This window comes from Patella vulgata, chromosome 9 (assembly GCF_932274485.2).
Source record: "Patella vulgata chromosome 9, xgPatVulg1.2, whole genome shotgun sequence".
Taxonomy (NCBI): domain Eukaryota; kingdom Metazoa; phylum Mollusca; class Gastropoda; family Patellidae; genus Patella; species Patella vulgata.
In genome coordinates, this window is record NC_065887.2 from 28,724,186 (window position 1) to 28,745,170 (window position 20,985).

Genomic DNA, 20,985 nt, shown 5'->3' on the forward strand with positions numbered 1-20,985 from the left:
GTTCTGCAAAAAGTGCTGCGATATGACATGTTCCCGATAACAATTACAGATACCATTCCTGTAAATTCTAAATTTGCTAATAGTTTAAATGGCATAGGACTCTATTCTTTGGAATTTTAAAATGGACGAAAATGGGTCTAAAAGCACATTTAATGTAGCTTGAATGTATTATAATGTTCATTTTTTTTTTTCATTGTAATTTCTAATCAATTATGTTAGGTGAAATACGTGAACAGTTCAACTTGAACGACAGTCGTTTTGTTTTTATACACAATATTTTACTTCATTTACACCTACTTAGTCTATTCTTCACGTTTTTTGTGTTATTATTTTATCGTTGTGAATCGGCCATTACTAATTACTTCCATATTGTCTTGTAGGATATGTTTTTCGTGTTAATTACAAATGGCGCCCGAAACAATAGAATACATGACTCGTGTACTAGATATAAGAGGTTAATTGGATCTTAAATATTGAATTTCTGGATCCCGTATTTTCACGGCAAGATAACAACAAACATATTGATTGATATGTACCAATAGTGAATTCTAATTCGTGTTTTTAATTTTGTACATTATGGAAAATATTGGGTCTGAGGTTTAGCTTATTCTAATCTGCCGGAAAATGACAATACGTTTAAAATAAAACTTGCAATAAAAATGAGGTTTTCGAATGAATCATCTGTAATATCGACATGGCCTCTTTTGTTTTTTTTTAAAGCAATGGATAAATAAATGCATGCTATATCTGGGAATTACAATTATCATGTGGAAATTGTGATCGCAATCATTTATCCAGTCTGTCATAAACTGTGTATTCTGTATTTAGGATAATACGAGAGAGATGTCTAATGGTTTTCACACAATTATATATTCATATTTTATGAGGATTTTTGAACATTTGACCCGGATAAAGTAGGTATGCTGAATAAGCGACAGTTTTTAAACATTAATCAAACTATGGGCTTAAGCGCTGTTTCAGCCTTTCTCATAATTTTTAGTATTTTTGTTCATTTAAATGTTTTATTATGAAGCAAATTATGACTAGTTTGGGGTTTGTTTTACAAAAACATAAATCCGCGAATATTGCATTCTAATAAAATAAAAGCGCTTTTATGTTTTCGAAATAATCAAATCCTTCATATATAGTCTAGAATATAACACTTAAAATGCCATTATTTTCCCTCATTTTGTTGGCCATAAAGACAGTTCCATTATCTATTTATAAACAATTATTAACGTATCCTACAGTATTTCTTACGTGTATCAAATGGATGGTATAGAATGGATGGAATGGGTTTAGATTTAATGGATGTAACAGTCATTGAATTCAGAGAGAAGAGAAAGAAATTGTGACCTGTTACCATTCACATATAAAGTCGCCAAGTGGGTCTTTCAGTTTGGAAGCAATTAAGTCGTGAAAAAGTTTGAGATGGCTGTTCTCTCGTTAAGAGAGAATTGTCTATAAGGAGAATTTATTGTCTGCAATATACCGGATGTTAGTTAAGCCCCACGCACCAACACAAAAAATAAACTTCCAACGCCTCGTACGACAAGTTTTAATTTGTAAATGGTGACTGCAAAGAATTGATTAAAACTATTCCATTAAGCGTTGTCTTCGCCCCATAAAGTCAACGTACAAATAATTTGACATTTGTATTTGTCGACTTCCGTTGGATCGATGCTATAGATAGTATTTAATAATCCTGGTCATGACAGGCATGACAATCTCACCCAGGGATAGGACGAGATATATACCAGACACAAAACTGAGAGGTCTTAATTTATAATTAACCATTTGATAACATAATGGCAACCCACGCAGTTCTTGTAAATAGATAAACATACTTTATTACATTATATTGATTTTAGTGACGTTGTTTTAAAAACTCTCACATTCAGAGCGTTTACACGGTTTCAGTGACATAAACAGTAGCTCTGAATTTATGTTGCATTCCTCTTTCAACCTTGGAAGTGGTAAAGATAATTATGAACGGATAGACTAACCGGTGCGCAAAGGGGCTGGGTTTTTCAAGCCTGTCTGACAAAGTGTGTCTAGTCATACGGATGGATTGAAAAACCGAGGACCGGAAGTGGAGATAAATGACCAAAATGTAGTTGGAATTTTCGTACCATCCGGACGACAAGACACCGTTCCTTGCCAGGTCATTCTACCACATCGTGTTGATTTTTATTTCCTTTATTATTCGAATACTACATCATTATTATTATTCGACATTCGAATAATATTTACGTATGGGTTGGGTGGGGGTATTGTTGGCAAAGTTTTTTTTTTTTTTTTTTTTTTTAAAAACACGTCTTTAAAATAACATTCATCCAAATATAAGCATTATAAATATTTTTTTAATTTGTCACATTTCCTGTTGATGTTCAACTACTTTATTATTCGAAAAATATTTTTCTATCGGAGATTCGACACTCTATACACTTGTTTAACAGCAGATTAGGTTAAAGTGCATCTATAAACTATATTTAACTAGATGAGAACATGTGGTGTCTACAATAATAAACGAATTATAAATTCATCACCTGTATCGGCGTCGGGTCAACTATTGCTGGTGATTAAAGGGGCTTAATACTAACAGGAGAGTTTGGATTTTTATTTTATGACTTCGACTAGCCGTTACCATGGAGCGCGAACAGTGACCTGACCTAGATCAATTATAATTCAATAATGAAAATATTTTAAAAAGTACAGTGTTCGTGTGACGGAGCTAAACACTTTTGTTAAAGATTCTTTCTTATGCTAATCTTTATGCGAAAGCAAGAGTCTTTGTCATCACTGAAGAGAGAAGGATAAAGACTTTACCCCAGTGGTGATATAAAGACTACATTCAGTCCATCCTGTCTGATATAAAGTGTTTATAATAGCAGAAACTCAACAAATTTGGCCAAGTTAATAGATCTACAACATGGGTCCATGCACAAATCCAACAAGGACCGGATTAAGAATTTAAGACTGCTGCGCCCGACCCCACCCCACCAGTGGTCTTTTGCCTAAACCTGGAAGATGTCCAATAATAACTCTGTGGACACCACGTACACATATTACCGTACACGCAAAAGCATCCTTGATAGCATTGCACACATGGGTCCTTTCTTTTTAAATAAAAACAAATATGTTAGTCTCAAAACTGTAGAACCACTGCATCGACCAGACCTTAAAGTGGTCTGTATTATTTAGCCCGATATGCTAGACCTTTTTTTTATTATTTACCCGAAAGTAATCGAGGAGGGTGAAGTAAGAGCGTGATACTTTGGTGAAACCAATAACTGTGGAAGGTCTGGTAAGAATCGATAGCTCTCACACACTATAATACATGATATGACGGATATGGGTGTATCTACTATTAAAGTTAAATTGAACTCTTGCTAGCTATATATATCAAGCGAGGAACTCGATTATATATTTGACGCATGCATTTATTTGTTGAAATTATGCCAAGCATTTGAGTGTAACTTAACGTGATCGAGCCTTTATGGTCTTTGTCGGGTGTTGAAACAATAATGATATATTTGGCTATACAACTCGTGATGGTAAATAAAACTACAGGTTAGTTGTTCCTACAACTTTATTGTTAAACTGGTTGGCTTTGAAGGTCCCTCGTTCTCAATGAAGCATAGATGATAGCTGCTCGGAATATCTGGGTGAGCTTTGATCAATTTCGCTCAACACCCTCTTTTATCACCCCCTTATTTCTGCACGTTATAGACTGACCTTGGCGTTAATTTCCTTCCCAAATATGGAATAAACACCCCATTCTCCCAAGACCAAGGGGGAAATTGCCTTATTTGGTCTACCAGACACATGTCATAAACAGATATAATTTGATGGATAATTTGACAATGGTAAGGATTTTACCAAAATATCAGTTTTATATATATATATAAACATGTCATTTTACTTTCATTAGTACACGAGAAAGCGTCAACCAACATTATTATTCAAAGACACAACATGATTCTAAGGACCAAAGTACTACAAGAGTTATGTCTATAAGAATTTGCATTACACGACTGGGTAAGTTAAATAGGCTACATAACAAAATACTTGTATGACCACTGGGGCATGTAAATTAAACAAGTTTCACAATAAAAATATGACCACTGGTGGATGTAAATTAAACAGGTTACCTAAACAAATTCAATATCTCAGCCTTTATGCAATAATGTATACAAGCGTCAGACAGCCGACTACATACGCCTTACACGAAATGCACCTTACCGTAACCAGGTCAGGTCAGTCGACGAATTTTCGATAATTAGTGTTAACTAGGTGAATCTTGTATATATGTATTGATTCGGTGACAGTATAAATAACACCTCTTTAAGATAAAACAGCTATACATTTACACAGTTTTTATCTATTATAATTTACATTTCACATCTGGTTGCTATTTAAAACTATGATCACTGGGGCATACACATAGACCAGATTACCTTAACAGAAATATGCAATATTTTATATGAAAGGTCAAATAACCGACTACCTATAATGACATGTGCGGAATCTTTCAACTGAAACGGTTAACACGGTCATTGCCCCGTTCGCGATATGTTTATAAATCAGGAGTACCGAAAGTAAATATTAGTACATTCTTATAGTAATTATAGCAAAACCACAACATAACCAAATATCGATATAGTAATTGTGGCAGAACCACACCGTAATCAACAAGAAAAACATAATACATGGGAGACAATACAAAACCGAAAGCGAATATCTGTATATTCTTATAGTGATTGTAGCAGTGTCACACCATAGTCAAAAAGAGAACAGAGAATCTCTATAGATAATCTTAGTTGTTTTACAAACAGATTTAAAACCATGGCGTGTCACAAGGAGGGACATATACCTGGTATATGATTTTACTTGTCAGATAGGTCGCGTTTACGAAGCTGACTAGGAAAGTGTGTCTGTCTCTCGAATGGGACGAAAAATGACGTCCACATGTACGTGCACTTAAAAGAACCCTTGACAATTGGAAATACAGGAAGAGTAGGTGGACATTCCACTGTTCAGATAAAGTTGTCATAATTTGTCTCCAAGCCATTACAGTATTGTGATGAAGACAGACAAAACAACATATATTCCATTTCATTTGAATATGACGGTTTACCGATTAAGAGACGTTAGCCAAAGTTAGGGTTCTTATTAAATGAAACCGTGTAATAATATAATGAAATATGTCTATTACTTAAATAATCCGAATTTCAGAGACTAAAAATAATACCATCTCACGCAAAAACAGATTACAGTTTAGAGATTAATAATAAATAGATTCAGATTTTGACCGGAGTTAGTTCCTCATAATACGGTAATCAAAGGCCACATTCATAATCATCTTCACGATGAGGGGCCATCACGACAGTCGACTGAAACATACTCTAAATTACAAAGGGTTGCTTAGCTGTGTAATCTCACGATAAGATTTCTCACTTTGTATTTTAAATATCCCCTCGTAGTAGAATTAGACCAAATTCTAAACGGATTCAGTTATCATTGATAGTACAATGTAAAAAATATGTTTTTTAAATCCATAGTTTTTGTTATTTAAATGACATTATCCGTATTATCACAGAAATATCTGTTATTTGAGATAATTAATGTGTATATTTACCAAAAAATCGGTTATTTTAGTTGTATTTCTGTATTTGGACAGAAAAGTCGGTAAATTTATATACTTTTCAGTATATTAACTGATAGGATCTGTTTATTAACAATATAAATTGTTTTTTGATCAAAAGACCTGTAATATTCCAGAATAACTTGAACATTAACGGCAATGTTATGTTAATTCACAATGTTTTTCTGTTGGGTTCAGTTAAAGCATGCGCATTTGAATGTACGTTGACGATACAGAAAACAGAACAGAGGGAACTCAACAATAATATGTGATGGCAAATCTTCCTAATAATGTGTATATGTGAGAGTGTTATAATTTAAAGATACAGCCTGTACATCGGTTCCGTTTGCTGCTTTTTATGTTTGGAATCTCTGATGTGCTTCATCATAATTTTGTTTCAGGTTTGTATTGCAGATACAAAATTGCAAGAAGAAGAAGAAGATACCGGAGAAAGTACTAAACCTAGGTTTCCAAAATTCAAAAGCATGTCAGATCTTTTGATTCCTGTTCGTTTTAAATATTTTTTATAAATTCATGACTGAAACATTACATTTATAGAAAATAAATTATTATTTTTTTTACAGAAGGCGATTCTGTTTCATATATTTAACCAAAGAAATAGAATAAAAATAGAAAAAAAATCTGGTAAATATGTTGCCAGAATTTTTATTTTTTATTTTTTTTTTACAGTGTATAAACACTAGGATGCCCTATATTTTGTTTTTATGTGATCCTATCTGACATCAGTGACATCGCCCTATCTCACCGTCTCTGTAACACCATGTGAAGATCAACCATTAAGTTTTGCTTTGAGGTATCATAGAGTAATTTCAAATGTTATGACTGAAATAGATAGCAAATTGAAAACATCCAAAAAGGTTTTAAAAGTGGGACACTGATGTAAGGGGTGATAATAATGTTTCCTATGTGAAAACTAATGAATATGGACCAGCTTGGGCCGGTTACGGTCTATTCTATACGATGTATTAATCTAGAAACCTAGCGTAGAAAATCACCAATTTCTCCAATATTGGATTAGGTTTTTGCTAAACATATTCACTTTTCTCCCCTTTTACTGTGTTTGTCAACTCCTACACGGTGCAATTTAAGATTCAATATAATTATATGCCCTATTGGTATTTATCATTATGCAGTTCGGTATTATAACAATATATTCATATGGTTAGCCATCAAAGTTTGACTTTCAAAGTTTGATAAACCCACCAGGGCAGCTCTACTCCCCAAACTCGCCTTTTATTTGGTAGTGTTTAAATTTCGTTTATACACAAACTTTCCTAGCTCTTAACATGTATTATTTCAGAATAGTTTTAATCGAAATTCTCAACAGTCTAACATCAAAGGCATTTTTGGCCATGGGGATCGCTCGATGATATGCAGTTCATTACCCCCCCCCCACACACACACACACACACACACACACACCATTATTTGTACCCTTTTGTGAAATGTAATGAAATTAGATTCAACATCTCACATTTCAGTAAAAAGAAACTGGACCAACAAAGACGGGCATGGGGGATGTTTTGTGTGGATATTGGTGTTCCCGCCAACTCTTTGTAGAATTGCTACGGCCAAGAAATCGTTTACGCGTATTGAAAGTGTACACGGTAAATTGGTTTTCCGTTCAATCCTAATGCTAAGATCTCCTCCTACAGAAACACTGACAAGAGGAAACCATGGTCTCACTGACTGAGTCACAGTCTTCACGCCGTCATACGATGTTGTTTTTTTTTATACCATTACCTCCTGCTAAACTGAAAGTATTTTTCACCGAAAATAAAACCTACTTTGTTCAGAATCACTAGAATTGATAACATCTACGTAGAATTTGTGGATGAAACAATACGAAGTTCGCTTTAGCAAATTGTTATTAATAACTCTGACGTTATAACGTTGCTTCTTTAGGTATTAACCATACTTTTTTAAAATTTGATCTATCATTTATTGATACAATATTTACATTGTTTTATACAAAATTATTGATCCTATTATTTTATTGGCCCCTTGTTATCAGCCGCAGTTTCTTAAATACCCAGTTGTACTATGGGCCAAAAATGATCAGAACCATATATTATTTGCTTTATTATTTTCTCCGGGCCCTCCGGTTTCTTCCCACTGCTAAAGACCCCTACGCGCAAACGAATTATAGAAATAAATTCAACCATACGTTAGTCCCGAAATGACCTAGAGTGGACGTTAAACCCCATCTCTCTCTCTCTCTCTCTCTCTCTCTCTCTCTCTGTTATTGTTAATATTTTCTTGTAGGCGGCGCTCTCGAAAAGGACCAAGGACCAATTTAAATACGACCAACATGAATCGTGTCGTGGTTGTTTCTTTATCAATTAGTGCTCATCGATTGGTTTATTATGATTGGGTTTAACGTCCACTGGAAACAAATTATTTCATCTCGGGACAAACATATGGTTTAATTTTATTTCAAAAATTCACTTGTGCGTAGCGGTGAGATGAAACCGGAAGACATGGAGAAAATCCACGAGGTTGGACAGGCGATCCCACACCTTGTCACGTACAAGCGGTAATCGAAACCACGCCACTTGACTTAACGACAGAGCTTAAGACCCAACGCGCGCGCGTTAACCATTCGACTCTCCTCCACCCCTTTAAAACTAAAAAGAGGAACAAACATGATGTATGTATAAGACATTAAGCAGGATAATACAGATTATGTTGTGATTATCTCTTAATCCCAAAACATTCATCCCTACTACAAAGGATCACAGACTAATACGTAAAGCTGAATTGATAAATTATCCTAATGCTTATAATAATGTACTCGTTAATCTTTTGCCAAGATTTGAAATATTCTGTATTTAAAAAACATCTTATTTTCCATCAGTAGACCAACCTTAAACTAAATGAAATAATATATTTGATACATGTGAATAGGTATTGTCGTGTTAGTCCTGTAAGTAAATAGCAAAAACCCCAAAGCATTTGTCTTTTCTTTTAAAATAACGTAACATTAACAAAAGAATTCAAAGTTTTTCGAAATGACATAAAATGACTTCTAACGTTTTACCTTGACTTGATTAGAAAGGAAGGAATCCTTTGATCCTTTAGTTGTGAAAATATGCGCCATGTTGATATAGTCCTTACTTTAATAAATGCGTATGATCTCTGGATACCCGGTGTGAGTAAAGGCAACTATAACCAACGAAATAAACACAATGGCTTTTATATGAAGGCGCGGTACGGTACGGTTGACAGCCCATGTGAAATCATTCAAACAATTCATATTTTAACACCTTTACTGGTTTTTAAAAAAAGAATTCCCCATGTTGGTATTATAATTCTTAAATTTCACTTGATGTTTTTAATTATGTGTAATTATGTATTTTTTAAAAGGGTCGTGTTTTTTTTTATATTTTGTTACTATATACGGAAGCGTATAGGGGTCATGCAAAATTTTGTAGAAGGCCTGGAGATCCTGCGATCCTGTGATACTTTCTCGAGATCTCAATTTAATGTTCCCGAAATCCCCTAATAAATTTCTCGAGAATCTCCCATCCTGCGTTAACGATCTCGAGAATTCGCGTTAATGTTCTCGGGATCTTGCCATCCTGTGTACATTTTCTCGAGATCTCGGGTATTTTTATGTGTGCGCGTAGTTTTAACGTATTCTCAGCGCCCTAGAACCTGTTGTTTCGGAGTTTACCCCCCCCACACACACACACTTTCCCGAAAACCTTAATAGCACGATAGAGCCTACAGTTTTGAACGGTTTTGTTTCAAATTTTGTGTTTTATCGGATTTTCGATATTCAGTGTTCCGCGACAAGGATGACCCCTGTTATTTTCAGCAATATAAGATTTCTGTCCCAGAGAGATAACAAGCAGGCGAACACGATAGAGATTAGATTTCTTGATAAATGCTAGATGCTTATACAATTTATTAAACAACCAAGTTTTCCTTTCGAATAATCTGCTGTTGATGCATATGGGCGTATCTCCACAGTTTGCGTGACTATCGTTCAAATTTCTTTGGAATCATTCGTGTCACAAGCAGAGGAACCCTATTTATTTTCGGCGGAACAATGAAATTTTGTTATGGCGTTATTCCTATTTTCCGGTAAACCTTCTGAACGCGTGAGAGCCCAGGGTTTTTCAAGATTCTTTATTTAAAATCTGCTCCGAAGCATTTGTGCCACAAGACAATAAACTCTCTGTCTAGCTTTATTCTAAAACAAAATATGGTCCGAAAACCATACAAAAATGACATTTTCAATTAAACGTCGCCCACACTTTCAATTGAAATAATTTAACAAGCAAGTCTGTAATTCAAAGCTTTACACATTAAAGCTAACGTGGTAGGGTTTTGAATTTCATATTTGGTGTGAAGTATTGGGGCCATAAGACAATGGACCCAATCGATTTTAATCATATTTCAAATTTAATGTAAATCCTATCGATTGTCCGTATATTCTTTCATTAGTTAGCAGTTTTCCTTTGTAACAAATGTTAGAGTATTTTTTTTTTATCAAATTTGGTGCGAAGTATTGGGACAATGGTTGCTTCACAACGTGGAGACACTATCATATAAGGTTTCATATTAACTCGGGATCTCAAGAAAATTTACATAGGATGTCAATATCTCGAGAAAATTAACTCGAATTCTCGAGAAAATTTACACAGGATGTCAGTATCTCAGGAAAATTATCAGGGGATTTCGAGAACATTAAATTCAGATCTCGAGAAAATTACCAGGTGATCACGGGATTTCGAGAAAGTATCACAGGATCGCAGGATCTCGAGAACTTCTACAAAATTTTGCATGACCCCTATACGCTTCCGTAACTATAAAACATAAATATTAAATAATCTACCATTTCACATTTCATAGCAGTATTTGTTAAAGGTTTTAATGATCAATGATTTATTATTTTGTAAAGATTTTTTTTTTTTTGTTATTTACGAAACATAAATAGTTAATTTAAAGCAACGCTTCCGAAAATAAAACCCTGCAGATTAAATATTTTAGACATTGCTATGAGTATCAATCGCGCTCCATTGCTAACCAGTCTATTTCTATGCGAGTTCTATTTAATACAGGATCTGGCCAGGAAAAATAAAATACTTGCCGGGGTATATTAATGATGTCCTTTTATCAAATAACGCTTAACTGTTGGATAGGTTCGATTGCATTTATCCTGACAAGCTTAATGAAACTACATGTACTTGGTTGTCAAGGTATTTTTATTCTTATACCAACCTTTTGGAAAGTCTTCTGACAGCGATTTTAAACCAGTAAGTTTTAATTTAGTAATTAAATAAGAGTTTAAGGCCGATGATATATCATAGTCTTGCAAACCCTCGCACCTGATCTGCTCATAGAATAAATTTATACACAGTCTAATAGGTTAATTCAAAATTAACATATGATATGTATAAACCGGACACGGGTCTTTAGAAGTGTTTGAAGTGTTTGTGTGTGTGAGTGGGGGCGGTATGTGTGTGTGTGTGGGGGGGGATTGGGGGGGGGGGGGGGTCATGGGGAGTTTCCACCAGGATAGGCATGAGAGCCTTGAATAGCATTAATGTGTCACCTTGGTCCACCACATACGTATCAGAATAGAGATAAAAAAAAATATTTAGTTTTTATTTATCCAAAACTTTCATGTTTACATTATAGAGCATAACAGGATGTTTATATAGAAATGATGTCATTAAAAAGCAACATTAATTGTTGAAAGAAACCAGTTCTTTCTCCTAAACAACTATCCTGTTTACTTCAATTTATATATATACTATTTTGGTGCCAGGCGATATTTAATTCTGTCAACAAAAAGCAATGGGCTAATGAAGACGGAATCAACAAAAAGTCAACTGACGTAAAACAATCAATCGGGAAATAAAGTAATTATGTAAACGACAACTAATTTCCGTGTTTTAAATTTCAGTCTGGAGTAAATGGGGTTATATCCGGGTGCCATGTGACCCCATCATGATCCAGTCATTCCGTTCAATCCGTATATCGCATATTTTTAAGGGTGGCCATTTCGTAACACATCCTCTCCCCCCACGAGTTCTATACACATGTAGATAATGCCAGTCGGTAGATCATGCCTAGTATTCCTGTCCAATATTCCTCACTAAAATTATAAATATAATTTTTAGTTGGTGGTTATGGAGGGTGGAGCGGGGTTGATCTGTAGACAATAGCAATTACTAACTATTTTATTTTATTGCTACGATGCAGTGTCAAACCAAATACTTTAGGTAGATTCCATTTGGCTATCATATCGATAAACATGTTGTCAGGGTATGTCGTAAATGTCGTTTTATTAATGTATGTGTGATAACCGAAGCTATATGTACGGTATCACGACCTGTAGTAGATAGTCGCATTTGGTTGTAATAAACGTCTTGGATAGGAAGATGTGACTTTGTACAAGAATAATATGAAATCGCAACAGCTCTAAACAATATAACACCTGTTAGCTATGTGAGGTAATCAAATGCGAAATGGTATCGTGTGTTCTGGAAGTCAGTTTACCCTGTTCATGAATGACATTCGCCATTACTCAATTGGGGCGATGGTTTGGATCTTAAACTTAAATTCAGAACCCTACTTGGTTTAAGATTACCTCGATGACAAATGACACCACCATTCCAGATGTTTAAATGAAGAAACAACACACACATATATCTGCTATGTGAACTCAAACGAGAGGGGATAGAAAGAGTAAACATACTCTTCCCCTTGCACAATAACCTTCACTTTGCCACTTTACTATAATCACCTTCAGTCATTATTACATATTTAAGGCCGAATAGGGAAATTGATTTGAGTATCTATAGCCAATTATCACGGAATTGATGTATTCAAATTCATTTGTGTAGATGAAAAAATATTCTTTGATAAAATCACTATTAATACTATCTCGACCAAATCAAATATACATTCTAAATTTGAATAAGATATATTCAGATGCTAGAGGCAGTGAAAAACTAAACAACTCTGGCCATAACAGTTTATTTATTAATAATAGCCAGTGGGGCTAGTCTTATTTCAATATACAAAGATAAAATGTTTTGGGCGCAGTGACCGTTAAAAAAAATCTGGTGATAATGATCTTTATCAAAGAGACCTTTAACCTATAAACATCACCCCAAACGTCACACAATATTACAATATTAAATATTGACCGGTTCTAGTTATATTTATAAAAAATAAACAAAAATCCAAACTTTACATTTAGTTGTGTTCTGTGATAATGCAAGTATATTTAAAGGGGCTAAATCGCTAACATTTGGGACCTAGAAATTGACAAAAGTGGGTCGCAACGCATATAATACTGTAATGTGAATGTATATAAACTGATTTACATTCAATGGTTTCCGTTTTCACTCCAATTTCAAATCAGTTATGTTCGGCGAAATAAGCCAGCAGTCTCAAGCGAGTGCAAATTTCTAGCGTCTGGTTATTCCAGTCTACATACACCGTTTGATTTTGTGCAATGTGTCTAGCCTCGTCCCTCGAGTCTCTTGATACAACTGGGGCTGAAGCGCACTATGGTACACGATTCGTGTACCAATGGTAAAATGTTTATTTTGTCTTAAATATTAGATATCAAAAGCCCATCTTTTTCCGGTAAGATCACAACATGAATGTTGATTTAATTTAACAAATAAATCGTGTTTTCAATGTTGAAGATTTTGGATGATAATGAGTTAGAGACTTAGCTACTTTAAGCCTTTATCAAAATCCATTCAATAGCGGTCCGTGTGTTTCGAATAGTCGTCCAATGCAAAGGCACATGAAGGGGTTAAAATACAACTTCTTACTGCTGTTTGACTATATAATACAGCAATAAAAACGTGTATCAGTCGCCATATTTATTGTTTTGACCCTGATGACATTTCGTCTGCTATCATCTCAGAATACTCACTAGTTTTAACACTTCCCGTCGTTTCTATTGTCAATGTAATTATATTAGTCATTTTACAGCGTTATTAATTATAAATCAAACTTGAAGCGCTCCATTAGAAACTTCGTCGGTCCGGAAGTAAAAGGAAATGAAGTCAATGACGTCGCTTTGGGGAAGCCTTTATTTTGTTACGACTAATACTTCTTTAAGTTTAGATAAAGTGCAGAATACCCTGCAACATTCTGTTTAATAAATCCTCACGACACTCGTCTGTGCCCGGAAATTTAATCCAACATCATTCTGTTTGACCCAAGGCAGTGAAGAGCCATATTATTTGAATGTTGTGTTCTGGTAAATACTATTAATGAGTAGAAATGAAATGAATGGGATGAACGTCTTAAATGAAATGAAATGAAATGGGGTTTAACGTCCTACTGTTCTGCTCCTAACCTGGGCTAATGAAGACGGGCATACGCCATACAGTGTGCTATGAGGGAAATTTTGCCCGGACAGCGGCACTACGGCCTACTCTTATATCGAATTCCAACTGCCAAGGGATCTTTTACGTGCACGCCAATGTGTACACGGGACCTCGGTTTTTCGTCCCATCCGAACGACTAGACAGCTTTCCTTGTCAGCCCCTCCGTCCTGCATCACTGACAAGGGAGAACCAGGTTGAACGTCTTAAGTCCTTGGTAGTGAAGACTGGCATGTTGTTCAACTTTATTTCATTAATTCGCTTACGCGTGTGTGGGTGTGTGGGGGGGGGCGAATGGTTAGCTCGCGCGCGCTGTATCACAAGGTCTGTAGGTCCGTAGGGGTCTTTAGTATGTGGGAGGAAACCGGAGAATCCGGAGAAAACCCACGAGGTTAGACAGGCGACCCTACGCCTTGTCACGTACAAGCGGGAAATCGAAACCACGCCACTTGACTCAATGACATACCTTATGATGCAAAGTGCACGCGTTAACCACCCCCCTCCCCTTTTTTCGAATTCCATCTTTCAAGAGGTATTTTACGTGCACACCAACATGTTCACTGGACATCGGATGTCACCTAATCCGAACGACTAGACGATGTTCTTTGTCAGGCTCTTCCTCGTGCACGACTAACAAGTGCAAACCACGCTGGAATATCCCGAGGAACCTACTCAGCAAACACTGAGATCGAACCCGGGGCCTACACGTTAGAGAGTCAGTGTCCTATTAGCAGCTCGCAGTGCGTAGAAAAGAATGAGGGATAGGCTATGTGAAATTTGATAATAGAAAATAAGGTGATAATAGAAAATACAGGTGTTTCGGAAGCTGTAAGGACACCCTGCAAAACACCAAATAGTCCAAACTAACAGCGTCCGAGTTCAAATCGGCCGTCATAAAAAAATAGGTACATCTACCCTACGGCGAAGTATGAGAAAACATACAAAAAAAGATTTGTATACGGGAACTCTCCCGATAACGTGGTATTTCTATTCTTTATTTTTTTAATTTTTTTTTGTTTACGTTTTTTTTCCGATTTAGAAGGTGATACCCTTTTTTGTCTTTTAAAAACTAAAAACTAAAACACCAATTAGATAATAACACAATATAGATTTCTGTGTACAAGATAATAATTATTGAATTTGTACCACTGATTCACTCGAACCAATTTTTAATAAAATTAACAAGAACAACTAAAATATCATTGATAAATGTTCACCGCAATAGCAAATCTATAGCTATTTTAAGGAATATTTTAATGTTTATAGCTATTTGTTTATTGGATTACGATTGATAGTCATTTACTCCTAATTATTGGATTACGATTGATAGTCATTTACTCCTAATTATTGGATTACGATTGATAGTCATTTACTTCTAGTTATTGGATTACGATTGATAGTCATTTACTTCTAATTACCGTGTATGTTATGTGATCTGTGTTGACCACTTATCCATTGAGATTCTTTAATTTATTTTAAATAATTGCATCAATTTTAATAAGTGTTAACCCCTTACAGATAAATATCCGTCAATAGTATTCATACTAACCCCCACCCACCCCACCCCTCTGTTCCTAAAGTACAGTTTTTAAAAAAAATTATTTAATAGGCCTTTATCTGTAAAGTAATAAAAATAACTCCCCAAGTAAAGTTTTATAAAAATGCCGATTATATATATCTACATTATCCCACATAAGTTTATATCATATACGAAATGCCACATATCACAAAAATATCTTGGACTTGAACTGTTTCCTAGTCAAAACCTTATCCCGGAATCTAAATCAAAATGTCCAATTACAAGATGAGGTTCTGGAGATTGGAGTTCTGGTAATAAACCCAAACGACTTTGTAGAGATAGTTCAATATTCCAGGAACGAAACTGTTTGACAGCAGTCAGTTTTACATTTTTACATTCCAATTTATATTAGGATATCAGAATAATCTAAATGTACCATTATATTTTACGAGAATAGCATCACATAAGATAAATGAAGTGAACAGAGTACGATTCGTCTACCACTAAACTGTAATTTAAGAAGCAGTCCCTAATTCCATAGGGGATATGAGCGCTGGCTCACAAAGCAGGAGGTATAGGTTTCGATGCCGGTGTTGGCCGGGATTTCCCCTTGTAACTGTTCCTTGCCAAGCCCTCCATCTACATAACTGACAACGCAAAACCATGCTGGAAAATTTTGAGATAGTTAGCAGGCCTCCTACGCACTGGGCCACAGTGGTTCCTTCCTTTCTAACAAAGAGAGGGACAGTTAAATTCGGTTTGACATCCACTCGACACAAACTAGGCTATTTCGGACCGACAGATGATACAATTTTATTTCTTTAATTCTCTTAGGCTTATGGGGTCTTAAGCGACCATTCCCCATGTCAAGTACAGTCTTGGGATAGAACCACGCTACTTGATCCAGTGACAGACCATGTGACCTAAAGCGTACACGTTAGACCACTCGATCTCCCACGCCATACAGTCTGCTATATGAGGGAAATTTTGCCCGGACAGATTCCAACTGTCAAGGGTTCTTTTACGTGTACGCCAATGTGTACACAGCACCTCGGTTTTTCGTCCCATCCGAGCGACTATACAGCTGTCCTTGTCAGGCCCTCCGTCCTGCATCACTGACAACGGGGAACCACCCGAAAAATATGGATGAACATTCTCGGCCAATGCAGGGATCGAACACCCGACCTCCAGGCTTGCGAGTCAGTGTCTTACCCACTTTGCCAACTGCAATAGGTAGATTTAGTTCTTGCATAATACATGTTTAAGTTAAACTTATAGATGAACTTTCTCGGCCAATGCAGGGATCGAACACCCGACCTCCAGGCTAGCGATTCAGTGCCTTACCCACTTTGCCACCTGCAATAGGTAGATTTAGTTCTTGCATAATACATGTTTAAAGGACAATATTGGTGCCTGCAGTCATTATCACATATGTGATAGAGCTGGTTAAACACATTCCAAATATAATTTTAACACAGAGATCATTGCTACGATATATGGGACTGTAAGAGGATACCTGACAATTCAATAATGTAATTGAATGTCATTAGATAAGAGAACACGAGAAAAATAGAAATAGTCCGTACATTCCCTATGCCTTATAAAAACATGGTAATGCACGGACTTTTTCTGTTTTTCTTTCTTGTTCTCTTATCTAGTGGCAGTCAATTCTTTTTATGAATTGTCAGATATCCTCTCGCAGTCTCACACAACAACTTTTGGTTTTCGAAGGAATTATTAGTGAGCAGAAATTCGGCCGTGAATCTGTTATCACTCGTCACATCAGTCAGTTATATAGAGGGATGGCTACTTCCGATTCAGGAAACCTGTATTACTCAGTTATCGTAGCAATGATCTCTGTGTTAAAATCATATTTGGAATGTGTTTAACCAGCTCTATCACATATGTGATAATGACTGGCACCAATATTTTCCTTTAAGTTAGACTTTCCCGCTCAATCTACTTAGAAAACACGCACAATTTTAACGTTTACCACTTGTGAGTTGCGGTGAGAAATAACCTTAGAAAACACGCATAAGAATTCCAACAAATGATTTAACGTTTAACCGAATTATCTCAATATCACGGGCTCTACTAATCACCGAAAAGTGGCGACAAGGGCGCTTCTTTTGTCCATAGCGACTAAAGTATTGGAAAATGTGATCGACAAGTAAAGATATGTTATAGATATGCACATTATATACATCATATCCACACTTTGGATGATTACATAAACAAAAATTACAAAATTATGGAATTATGAATAATTGAAATAATGACAAAATAGGTCTTGCTAATCACCGACAAGACCGTTCTGAGACTGTCTCAAGTCTGAAATTTGGTGTATAGGGGAAGCTCGGACCAGGGGAGTAACATGGGTTAGGTGGCGTTGGACTACCGCTTCCGGTTTCTGAGTAACACTACTTTCAACCAAAGCCCTGTATAGGGAAAGTTACGACAACTCATTTACAGGCCCCATTTTGGGTCCCAAGTATGACGCCATAAAAACTATGACGTCATGGCGTCATATAGCTTTACTTAGCAAAACGTTTTATTTTGTTCTTGGTATAACGTTTTACGGCTATAATTTATCATAAAAACATTGCAAAAGAAACCAAAATCATACTCAAAATCGGCCAAGGCAAAATGACATGATTAACATAATTCAATTTGGCGTTCTTCAGGAATTATCGAGAGCGCTATATCGTAATCAGTGTCTTTCAGTGGTGGTAGGATAAATAATTTATTTTTAAATTCCTCAAACACAGAGTGGTTATGCAAGAGAAGTGTGTTGAAAAATCGAATTTGACAAACATCAATTTAAAAATGTATTTTTCATTTGATGGCGGGCATTTCTTTCAAAATGACTGCCAAATTTAAAAAAAAATGAACAAAACTCCATTAATTTGGTAATAAAAGGGCAGCGATATTCTCAAAAATTTAATTTCGAGAATTCTTGATGGTAGAAATTCAAAATGGCCGACAAAATAAAATCAAAAATGGTGGAATTTTCATTAATCGTCATTTCTTTCCGTTGGGTATGACTTGTAATATGTGGTATATTAATCCCGAAATGACATAGTTGCTCTTAAATGAATATCTTGTTAACGCGTAGATGTTATAAATCACATAATTTATTCAGCTCGACGCAAGATTTAAAATGAATAGATGCTGTTTGTTTAACTTAAATGTAAATATTATATCATGCATATATAGGACCTTTCGGTTGAATCATATCATAGAAATATCTTATTTGCATAGTTTTACGTATTTGTCGACATTAAGGTGTACCTGTTCTATTGTTCCATTTATAGCCTATACATTTTCTTGTTTGACTTGACTAAACAAAACATTGTGCAGGAATGTAGACTTTTATAGATTGAACAAGATGCGGATAAATGTTGAGATGTGTGGAACATGCTCGAGACGATTTGTAAAAAATCTCAGGCACGATATACTCTTCAAAAAAAGTAGGGGATATTAAAATGCAAATACCTATGCAGGTTGTAATATGATAATAGTCATGGACACTTGACATGCTTTGAGAGTATGTTCACAGATGAAGAAGAACTTATCGCCCCAACAGAACCACTGAGCTGCACATGCGACACGCAATAGCACCATACATGTCAAATTTGACACTTCAAGGAAGGGTTGATGAAAACTGCCACGTGCTGGTTTATCTATCCATGTTTGCTTTCCTATCGGTTCTTGCATAAGATTTACTGTTTAGCGTATCTTTGCTTTAGTGTGTTAAGTTTAATTTGATCGGGAGATGTGTTCGTCGACGTCAACGTCAACCGACAACACTGGAAGAATTGACCGTGACACTGCAAGAGGAGTGGGTCAGATTGCCCCAAATCGTGATTGGACGGTTGATTAGGAGCATGCCACGACAAATTGCTGAATTTCTGAGGGTTGGTGGAGCAATTACTTATTATTAAGACAAAAATCAAAAACGTCCATTTTCACTTTTGACGGTGTATCTATTTGCGAATGAAATGGGGCCGTCAGATAAGCCGCCCACATGAAATGTTTATAATCATGTGTAGGCAATTGGCCTGTTATTAACATACACTGGTTACTTCTAATAAAAATAGCAGTGCATTTCTGCAGTTTTGTATTGTTTCTGAATATCCCCTACTTTTTTTGGAGAGTACATATTTGATACTAGTTGAGCATCAGTATATATTTGATACTAGTTGAGCATCAGAACAACATGATTATTTCATTGGAAATGTGGTACAAATACCCAAAGTTGTCGGACAAACTCTAAAGCAACTGCGTCTCCTTCCTTGGGCCCCTTTAATGTATGTCTACCTGTGGAATAACATGTACATTATTTGTATCTGTTAAATTTGTGCGGTTTATATATTAGATTAATATTATTATTTACTCAAAAGACACCAGGAAGTTGCGTAGAGCGATATCTCGTCTCACATGTCACTGATGAAACATATGCCCGAAACACATGTTACGCTAGACACCTTTTATTTAAATTACGCTGATTTTAAGTTACACTGATTTTAAATGTTTTATCTAGTCAGTTTAAAGAAATTTCTATTTTCGAAAAATTGATGATATAATTAATGATCGATGACCGAATCCGGAATGGCAAAAAGGTTTTATCTCCCAAATTACTATATAATTTAAATTTTAATTTTTCACTTTACCCGTCTGCATAAAAAATCTGATTTTTAAAAGCGTATGCAAGCGTGACAGTGAGTCACGGGTCTATAGATCAGTGTAGTGAGTAGGTACAAATACTTGGGACCAAAGATGGCGTCTTTGTACACTTGACATCATATTTTCATGACGTCATATGAAATTTTTGGCTTCACAGTTGTCGCAACTTTATCTATATACGGCTTTGCTTTCAACCTGTGCAGCTCCCGGGTCATCAGCTAGTTCTGCATCATTCTCCACACAAGTTTCGCTATCCAGCATTCGAATCTGCCGTAGGCTCGCGCACCACACCGGTTGGCCCAGAGGGCATTTGTCAGAAAAGTTCCTGGCGTTATAAACACTTAATGAAATTTAGTAAATTTTAGGGGAAAATGTCATCAATTACTACCCTTCCGAAAACAATCTAAATTTGCATGTTTCGTTTGTAAATGTATTAGGCCTTACGGCCGCGTTATAAAGGTAAACAGATCCACGTGTTTACCCTTTAACCCTGTAATCTTTCGCGAAAGAGTTCCCTGTATATTTATAAATACTTTATTATTTACGATAAGTATGATTCAAATTTCTATTTTATTATTGTAATAAAAATAAATACATTACCATTTGTTTGGTTTCCATTGTATTGTTAATCGTTGTCTATCAATACCAAGAATCTTGGTAGCGTAGTCAAATGGGCCGTTAGCAGAGGTTAGTGTGGATTGCAAGGGAAGACACTCTGTTTGGGAGATTGGTTCTAGTAGGACAGC

The 20,985-nt window shown here is 35.7% G+C and overlaps 1 protein-coding gene and 1 long non-coding RNA gene across 4 annotated transcripts in view; one reads left to right on the plus strand and one right to left on the minus strand.

Annotated features, from left to right (window-relative positions):
* Window positions 1–20,985, minus strand: part of LOC126832023 (uncharacterized) — a 75,875-nt gene that overhangs the window by 27,147 nt on the left and 27,743 nt on the right. Inside the window, exon 1 of one of the 3 annotated variants that reach the window (XM_050562708.1) lies at window positions 10,898–11,013. The exons of 1 other annotated variant lie outside the window; for it this stretch is intronic. Coding sequence is in view for 1 of the 2 variants with exons in the window: in XM_050562706.1 (XP_050418663.1) it covers window positions 8,709–8,768 (60 nt within the window). In the remaining variant the exon portion in view is untranslated. Of the gene's footprint in view, window positions 1–8,708; window positions 8,835–10,897; window positions 11,014–20,985 lie in introns of those variants that run through there. One more of the 3 variants, XM_050562706.1, reaches the window with a different exon arrangement.
* LOC126832024 (uncharacterized) lies at window positions 3,249–6,152 on the plus strand. Its single transcript, XR_007684487.1, has 3 exons — window positions 3,249–3,307; window positions 3,935–4,041; window positions 6,049–6,152. It is a non-coding gene; the product is annotated as an uncharacterized LOC126832024 (long non-coding RNA).